Source organism: Geospiza fortis, unplaced genomic scaffold, assembly GCF_000277835.1.
Source record: "Geospiza fortis unplaced genomic scaffold, GeoFor_1.0 scaffold11, whole genome shotgun sequence".
Lineage (NCBI taxonomy): Eukaryota > Metazoa > Chordata > Aves > Passeriformes > Thraupidae > Geospiza > Geospiza fortis.
In genome coordinates this window covers 2,537,711-2,547,273 of record NW_005054304.1, presented here as the reverse complement: position 1 = coordinate 2,547,273, position 9,563 = coordinate 2,537,711, and the positions used below count along the sequence as shown (strand labels likewise).

The following is a 9,563-nucleotide window of genomic DNA, read 5'->3' as shown; positions in this document are numbered from 1 at the left end:
GTAGGGAAATTTAAATCTTCAGCAGAGAGCAGAGGTCTTCTAGGATAGGAAAAAGTTATTTTATTGATAAAAAGCATTATCCTTCTGAAATACTACCTATATTTATTTTTTTTCCAATACAGGACAATGAGAGAAGGTTTTGTTTCCTTTGACTTTATTTTGAGGACAAATAAATTATATTTCATGCAGCACATATTGAGTTTGATGTATTGCTTCTAGGTTGATACTCTGATACCTTGACAACTGTAATTTAGTGAAAAGAACTGAAAGGTTGCAAGCTATGATCATGGTTGCTGCTTTAAAGATGAAGATTATATATTGGGTTAACAAATCCCATTTTTCATCTAACAACAATAAAATCCAAGTTTGTTTACAATTCACAAAATTCAGTAACTCCAGCAAGTGTTGAAATCAGCAGGTGATCAACAATGAGCTATTTCAAATAGTTTGCAGATTACATTAATTTTCCTTTTTCCTCCTTTTCTCCCTGTTTCTTACTGCATGTATCACTTCTATACCTTTTATTTTCAAGATCAGCTGTGTTCAGTTCTTAAGCAAAAGGAAATGAACCTTGACTTTTAGGACAACGGGCTTTTGCTTGTAGTTGGAAATAGAATTAGACAAGCATTTTTTACTTGTTGATGAATGCAGTTACCTTATGTTGTTGGTACATTTGCAGGCCTGGAGTTCCTGTGACCATGCAGGCATTTTCTGAGGAAGACAGGAAGCTGTGGATGGAAGCCTTGGATGGAAAAGAAGCTGTAAGCATAATTTTTAAAATATTCTTTTATAATGTAGTGGGGAATTCTCTCACCCTCTGCTTTCTGATCCCATTTATACTTTAATAAACTGGCATTATGTAGTTTGCAAAATGATAGATTCAATGAATAAAGGATAAAAGTGAAATAAAACTCAGGAGAGATGAGTAACTTGGTAAAGCTCAGTGTAGATAACTGCTAATGCTGATATGAGAATTTTTCATTGTAATGACAGCATCAATTTTTATAAATGGTTCCCCATCCCAATGATAATATTGGTGTTGTAGAAAATGTCTAGTTATAAGCATGTTCACTTAGTCTTATGCTGACATGCTACATTCCAGTGGCAAAACTTGCATGAGTGAGTTACATGGTGTTAATATTTTATTTTTTAAAACCAGATCAAAAAGTTCTTGTCTATGGGAGTGAGGTTGTACATGAATTTGCTTAATTCCTGCCTCTCCTCAGGAAATAGGTCTGAAATGTTGAATTGAAACACACTATTTATTCTTACAATGATAAACATATTGGTCTTGTGGGCCAGAAATGATGGGGTTTTCTAGACAAAGACACAGTCACGTGCCTGCCCCAGTATTTGTTTGATTGACCTCTTTGTTACACTGATCTGGTTTCATTTGCAGAGGTGTTTATTACCATGACAGGTTGGCTGAGCTACACTCCCCAGTAAGTTGAAAACTTTTGGGAAACCCAAACTGAAACATAAGTCCCAGGAATCATCACATTCTTAATAATTTAAATGACCTTGAAACTGTGGGAATTTAACCTGCAGAGAAACATAGGAACATGGAGCACATAAATCCCAGTTAGGTGGCTACAGCCAGTTCAGGGGCTGTATCTGTTCTATTGGGGCACAGACCTCTGGTCCTGCTGTTAGAGCTGCTGGTGGTGCTATGCTCTGGCTGTAATCACCTGTATTTGTGCCTACTGAGCATTAAGATTGAGAGTATCTTCTTTTTCTGGTTTCATGAAAGTCTTTAAAATAATTTGTCTTTTTTACTCTTTTCATGTTAGCTTCTCATCAACTTGAATAAAGCGAATGCAAAACGAGAGGGAAGTAAGTATTTGAATTAGCATTTAGGCTGATTTTGTTAATATTTTAAAATTGAGAAAAACAAAGGTTGTTTTGTTTTCCCCCCCCCCCCTCTGGAATTTTTTCCCCCTAATTATTTTGCTTTTAAATCTTGAGTTTTGAATATTACTTGTAATTTTTGTAATTACAAGTAATTAATTTTATAATTGATGGGTTTGCACACTAACTCAGTACATATTTTATAGGACTGGACATGAGCTGGAGAAACAGTCTGATTGTTTTTGCCAATTTACTTCATACCTGAAATTGATTCAAGGGTGAATTTGTATGTAAATGCATCACAATTTCTTAATCCAGATTGTGTGTACATTTCTGTTAGAATGTGAAGGTATGGTTTTAAAAGCAGTTGCAGCTGAAGGTCAAGATCAGCAAAAAAGCTGAATTTGTGCATTTAAAATGTAAACCAAAATATGGAAGTAGAAGAGATGGCTTTCTTTACACAACATTAGCTTTGTTGTGTTGGTGAAGTGTAAGAGTGAAAACAGGTGTCCTTCTTTGATTATGAGGCAATTTATGCTTGTTTTTTTAAAAACTTGAAATTGCTGATTCAAGCTGGATCCTGGTGTTATTAATAGAAATTTTTCCTCAGATTTGTCTTTTCACGGTACAAGACCAGGTCCCCAGGAGCAAGAAGGCCAGATGTTTGGGGGAAGGGCAGTTTTGCAACATAAGCTTTTAAATGAAGTTTTGATGTGAAGAAAAAGAGTAAGATAGGAACAACAAAGGAATGCTGGAGCTCAGCTGTTGTCCTGTTCATGCATCTGCTTTCATGTAGTCAGATCATTAACTGCTGTGAAATGATATACATGTGTCCTGTATCTTTAGTGTGGGAATTTCTTTGGCTGAGGGTAGGACTCAGTAAAAGCCCTGCTGTTGATAATTATGTTTTTTCATCATAAGTACTTCCTTGTCCCATTTGGTGAACTCTCTCAGATGTTGTCGATGTTGCAGTAAGTACTGTTAAATTCCATCTTGCATCTGCCAACATGTGTAACTAATCAGAGATCCCATTCTTCAAAGGATGCTGCTGTGAACAGATTCACTGAAGCCACTATCACCAGAACAAGCCTTTCCTTCAGCTAGGCAGGCTCGTGAAGGAGAAAAGCAGAATTTCTCTATAAAAAGTGATGTATTCTTCCAATTTCAGAATATTTATAGTTTTGCCTCAAAAGTACAAGCTTTATGATTAAGTCCAGCCTTATTTTCTGTCAAAGACATAATTGTAATGGTGCTTTTAAACTGTTCAACCCTTTTTCTTTTTTTGTAGGTGCACAGTTGGATAAGATAGGGTTCACCATCATCAAAAAGTGCATCAGTGCTGTTGAAACAAGAGGTAATGATCGACCCAACCTGTTTGTGAAGAGGGTGAAGCAGCTGGTCTGCTGAAGAAGGTGGTAAAGTCTCCTGTAGATCTCTGGAAAAGACTTTACCATGGAAGACATTTCACTGATTACACTGACCAAGACAGGAGTCTGTCCAGTCTGTCCTTTATGCATGGCTTTCTTTCAAGAAATGTGTTTGCCAGAAGTGTTCACAAGTGGGGAATGGCATTTCTCTTGACAAAGGGAGCCAGTTTTTGTGCACAAAAGCTAAGAGAAACCTGTTGTGTTTTGTAGGCATTTGCTGTTCAAACAGAGTAATTTATTTCAGTGTTTCATTTCTGTTCAGTCTCTTAAGGCAGAAGAAGAGGAGCTGAGCAGGCAGGTGATTAACAAAAAGTGTTGAAGTACTTTTCATGGAGTTAGTTTCACCCCAGGACAAAGATGCTGTCAGGATTTATTGTTGCATATACTCATTGTTGTACTTCCAGAATTGGAGATGGAAGAGAGGTCAGTATGCAGACAGTATTCAAGAGGTATTTGGGATTGATTTTGGAGAGGCTCTGCTGAACTGTGTGCTGACCAGCCACTCTGACCAGCCACTGCATTGTACATGGCATTGTGTGGAGAAACAGCTTGTTTGGTTGTGGTTTTTAAAAAAGGAGGTGAAGGCCTGAAAGTAGGTAAGGTTACAGTATATTTCTCAGTTTGTTAAAAGAGATGTTATAATTTCTCTGTGTGCATTTTTGTTTTCTCCTAAATTGTTGACTTTCCCTCCTACTCCCAAAGGGGACACTTAGAATTTTTCATAAACTGGATCTTTTTTTTTCTGGAGGCCTGGCATTGCACAGGGCAGAATACTTATATCTTTCTGCTTATCACAGCCCAGCTTAAATAAGATGAACAGAAGAGCAGGTTCATGCTTGCTCTCAGTGCAGCATCTTGCTGAAAAACAGTGTCTTCCATGCATACACTTACTATACAATATTGTTAGGAACACAAGCAGCCTTTGTGATACTTAAAGTTTTGCATTTAAACAGCAAGAAGTATCTGAAGTCCTTTTTCTCTTAGACGTTTTTGTATCAGTCCTGTCTGATGCATTAAAGATGTTATTCCAGATTAGGCCATATTCTATCTGGTGTTATATTTGTTCATTCTGTTCTTTTGAATATTTTTTCAGATAAGTTTGCCTGTCTCATCACTTTAAAATTTCAGTTACTGGCATTTACAATCTGAATATTTGAGCTGGGAAACATTGCAGATAAAGCTGGCATCCTACAGATAAGTTGTCTTCACTGCAAAACCATGTCTCAGTATAGTCTGGATCTTCCCTTTACAGTAAATGAAGCAGATTTAATTAAAAGGGTGGCATGTGCTCATGTAATGAAAGACTAGTTTTGGCCTATAGTACAGTTACAGGCTGCCTTAGAATACCTCATGAATTCTCTTTATATAAACAGTGTGGAGTATACTATATTTCTATATTTTGATTGATTATTTATAACTGTGTTCAAATAGTTTTCTTTAAGTTGTGGGTTGATTATTTTTTTCTTTTTCTGATACCCTACAAGAAAAGTGAAACAAGAACACAACTGTGGAAAAAATGCGAATGCTTTCTTCATGAAATGACTATTAGGAAAAATGGTTTTTGTTGCCTTTTTTTTCCCCCTCAGGGCTGTGGGTGGATAGGTTAAACTGAATAGAGGTTTAAGTTCACTCTGTCCTTTATGCCTTGATTTAGAGGTGTGTAAGGTGGTGCAAAGTATTTGTGTAACTCTCTTGTTCAAGACAAATTATGAACTTTCGTGGGTTAGCAGCATTTCTCCCCATAGTGGGGTCTGCCCTGAAACATACTTGGGGAAGATTAAAGTTCCCCAAGCCTATGCAGATTTTACACCTTTAATGTCGTATGTACGCAGCCTCTGTAAGATGTGCAGTCAGTAGAGTGGTAGTTACTACCAATGAAAAAGACTTGGGTCTATTAATTTTGTTTCAGAGAGTACTCAAGAAAAAATAAATCAGTTTTCAATTAATATTTCTCATCCTGGGGTTCCAAGGATATATTTAGGTGAGGTATTGTCTTCCAGGAACTCAACAATCCACTTAGTTTTGTTTCAATCCACTTGATTTTTCCATTACATTTCAAGCAGTTGTTGATGATTTTCTGTTTACTGATTCTGAACTTAACATCAACTGCATTAAAAAAACAAAACAAGTAAACAACTCCAAAACAAAGCAAAACCTCTAAAGGACCTTCTGCTGGTGTCTGCTGAGCTAAACAAACTGAGGGCCAGGAGAGCATTCAGTTGTTTGTGTCAAAAGAGTTTGGATACATAGTTGTATGATGAAGAAAATCCATCTCTCAAGTGGCAGAATTTTCTACCTGTACTTTTCCTTGAAAACCATTTTTACTTGGTTATTTTACTTTATTGATAACACATCAAAAGAGGACAGATGCTTCTTCAGAGATGGTGCTTGTGTGCCATGTTTTTATCTCTTTTAATCATAATGGGTGTGAGGTTGGCGTGGGTGGGAAGAGAGGACAGTCTAGTGTGGGTGGAAACTGAGAATAGTCTTGTCATGTCACAGCAGAAGTAGTCTGGTATTCAGAGAGAGAAGAGCATAATAGAGATATTGAACATAAACTTGTCAATGGCTGGATAATTTTTTTTCTCAGTTATGTTCCCTTTTATAAAGCCAAGAAGGGAATTATTTGCTCTGAATGAATAGAAGCACAAAAATCAGTGTCTTGGTTAAAATGCATGTGAGCTTCTGATTCAGCATTGCCTTACAAGAGATTGGCTATACTTCACTGGTAGGACATGCTGAGGCATCAGGATATGCATCCCATCTCTCACATACTGAGCACCATGCTGGTTGGATGTGCATCTGTGTTTTGTCTTGGAGAGAGCATTTTGGGATTCTCTTTGGAGTATTTCATTTATTATTCTCTACTGAGAATGATAGAACGGGACAGGTATTTATAGAAACATCAAAGAGCTGCGTGCTCCACTAGTAAAGGCTCTGTGCATGTTTTGGTGTGCAAGTAGCTGGTTGTACCTTCTGAGGGGATGTGATGGGTAAAGTTTGCCAGAGCAGTGTTTGTCTTGAGCTTGGTACTGGCAGAGCTGCCAATCTGAGCTGCAGAGAGAGATGGCAGCATTGAGCTGCATGACCAGGCTGGCTGCTCCTCAGGCAGAAAGTACATGGTGAAGAGGGAGTAGAAAACCTTTGCAAGTGACATAAACCCCTCTGTTGTTACCTTGAATTTAGAGTGTCACTTGTATGGCTGTTTCTGTGCCATGGATTTTGGTATAAGAATTTGTATTTGCAGCTGTGTTGCAAGTCTGTGTCAGCCTCACGTACAATGCCAGTCGCGAAATAAACTTGCCTGCTCCGTACCTTGCTTACAATAGGATGAATTACTGTCTCACTTTCAATACCTTATATTTCTAAGCATGCCTCACAAGCTGTGTCCCTGTGCCAAATTCTGTATCAGGCAGCCAAACATCTTGAGATAATGTAAATATGAAGGAAGTTGTGCTGCGGGGCTTTACCGTTCCAGGTTGCCAATAGTGGTTGAGCCGGCAGACACAGCGTCTGAACCCTTCAGCATTTCAGGCAGTGGGGAGCTGTTCCTTGCAGTGAGTCATCCTGTCAATTGTGTTCTGTAAATGCCAAGCATTATCAGTGTTGGATGTGCTGAAGATCTGAAATGTGCAGATTAAATCAGAAGTAGGACTGTTTCAAACCAGGTTTGTATATTTTAAATAAAACATTATTTGAAAGTATGGTTAAAGGTATCATCTCAAACTATGCTGAAATATTAATGCCTCTGCACTCCTTGATGTCTGCTAGCAGTTAGCTATGCTTTTTCAGGTTGATGAATTTGAAACTGATCAATTATCTGATAATCTCTATCATAGGCTCATGATTATTGCTGGAGGATTGTCATAGTTTCAATACTGTCATTTTCCAGAGACTTCTGCATTATCATATCTGTTTTAATACTGAGGAGTAGGTTTTGTGGTTTGACCTTGATTATTTCTAAGCCTGTAAAGGTATGTTTGGGGTCAGCACAGTTGTTTCCCCCCAGTTTTAATGTCAGAAACACAGGAAATCACAAATCAACTTCTGAGATTAGCAAAAGCTGAGTGTGACAGTATTTCTTCAGTTTTTTTTATCTTGCATATGATGCAGAAGGCTTCTTCTGTGGTACTGAAAGTAGTAGAAGACATTGTATAAAAAAAGTGTGATGCATTTTGGCAAAGCTTGGTGTTAGTTTGATACCAGAATTTTCCTGGACACCTCTGAGAAGTTTGAAGCAAAACTATTTGCTGCTTTCAGGACAGATTTGTAGTGCATTCTTGTTTGGAGTGTATCAAGGACTGTATTGCTGAGTTTTTTTTTTAGTGTCTTCAAGTGGTGCATAGCATGCTATCATACTTGTTCTAGGGATCACTGGAAAACTTGGTTGTGTTTGATAACTTCCTATTTGAGAAAAACAGTGTTGTGGCCCCATAGCTCTTTTGGTTTTATTCAGTTCACTCTTTTGTGCACAGCTGAACTGTAAGTATACTCCTGAGTTGTGTGGTTTGATGAGCACAGATAAAATAAAGATCTGGCTTATTCTGTTAATTTGAGCCAGCTCTGAACCTGGCATCTAGCTCAAGGCTCAGCACCATTCCAGCAGTGCCTGCATCCTGGGGAGGGAAAAGGGCCAGTTTTACCCAGGTGGGGCAAGCAAGGGAAGGAGCAGCTGCTGCCCTGGGACAAGGGAAGGAGCACTGCTGGCAGGGAGGAGATCAGCAGGCTCAGGAATCTGGGATGGCCAAGGAGGCTGCAGACTGTGTGAGGAAGAGGAAGGCGTCAGAGAAGAGAGAAAAGATGCAGCAAGGCTAGGCAGGAGGAGGAGGAGGTAGAAAATGCCAAGTTCTCTCTACCATATTGAGAATTATTGCTGTGTATTATGGCTCTGTCTGACAGTAATTCATTAAAAGGCTAATGATTTTTACATACTTCATCTAATATTTATTTGGGAAGAAACTTTTTCTCATATGACTGGTTTTAATTTTCCTTCTCTCTGTTGGAACAGCTTGGTATTGAAGCTGGGAATTCTCCACAATTCTTCCTTTGTTGAAGGATATTTTGAATAAGAATACCACATAATCTGTTATTTGAAAAGATTTCCTTGGAGTAGAAACACAGCTATTTTGTGGCATTTCTACTCTTCCTGGCCAGTGTGATTATGAAGGTAGATTGTGTTTGTAGATGGCTGCTCATTATGAGGCCTCTCAAACATCTGTGTACTGTAGTATTTTACCTCCCACTGTCTAGGCTCTGAAACAATGCAGCAGACACAGACTACCTTATTTTGCCCTTTTTCTTCCCTGCCCCTTCTCTTCCTCCCATTTTTTTTTCAATTTATATTCACAATTTTACTTCCCTGGGGATAAAACTGGGTAATGTAATGGAAAGCAAAAGCAGAGGAAGAAAAGGGATAGAGAAGTGAATGTATGTGAGATGATGGAAGGGCACAGAGGAATGCCAGGAAAGCGGTCCAGTGTCCATATAGAATGGGAGTAGGGGACTGAAAATACTGTGTTGGTTATGGCTCCTCTGTTCATGCCAAGAAAAACTGTTCAGTAGCTTTTGGTGATGCCTCTGGATGTAACTCCTATGTGGACCACAGTGGGTTGGAATGAGGCCTTGTATCTTAAATGGAAAGCATTTATAAACTTGAAAAAGTGCTGATTTTGAGGACTGGGAATGGGACTAGGTTTTTCTTCATCCAAAGTGTTTTAGTCACTGCATATTGGGGGTGGGAAAAGAAATGTTAAAGTTTTTGAAGAAGTCTTAATTTAGCATTTGTTTGTTCATTTCCTACATTATTAGAATGTGGCTGTTGATGTACCCAAAATGCAATTTAAAAGATTTTAAATTAGTCAGTGGTTTATTTATTTATTTCTTTTCAAGTAAAGCTTTGTCCCTGTTTGCTTCTCCTCTCAGTTTCAGAAGTGGAATTGAGGTACATGAAATCTTTATCAAAATATGATCTGAACTTCCCTTAAAAACAGAGTAACAAAAGGATTCTTCATTTATAATGTTGTTCTTGGAACTGTTAATACTATGTAGTCTCTCTGTCTTTGAAGATAATTTCTTGCCTGGGGCAAAATTTTTAATGCTAAATTTGACTGTGGTTGATCTCATGATTTTTTATTTTTTTTTTACATAATAGGTATAAATGACCAAGGATTGTACAGAGTTGTGGGGGTGAGTTCAAAGGTCCAGAGACTTCTGAGTTTGTTGATGGGTATGCCTCTATTTTACAAATATTTTTTCAATATTTTATTTCGTGTTGTTTTACTGTCAATA

The 9,563-nt window shown here is 38.0% G+C and overlaps 1 protein-coding gene across 1 annotated transcript in view; it reads left to right on the top strand.

Annotated features, from left to right (window-relative positions):
* Positions 1-9,563, top strand: part of ARHGAP10 (Rho GTPase activating protein 10) — a 145,468-nt gene that overhangs the window by 76,352 nt on the left and 59,553 nt on the right. Inside the window, exons 13-16 of the mRNA XM_005418204.3 lie at positions 680-761; positions 1,791-1,833; positions 3,137-3,202; positions 9,427-9,501. Of these exons, the coding sequence (XP_005418261.2) occupies positions 680-761; positions 1,791-1,833; positions 3,137-3,202; positions 9,427-9,501 (266 nt within the window). The remainder of the gene's footprint in view (positions 1-679; positions 762-1,790; positions 1,834-3,136; positions 3,203-9,426; positions 9,502-9,563) is intronic.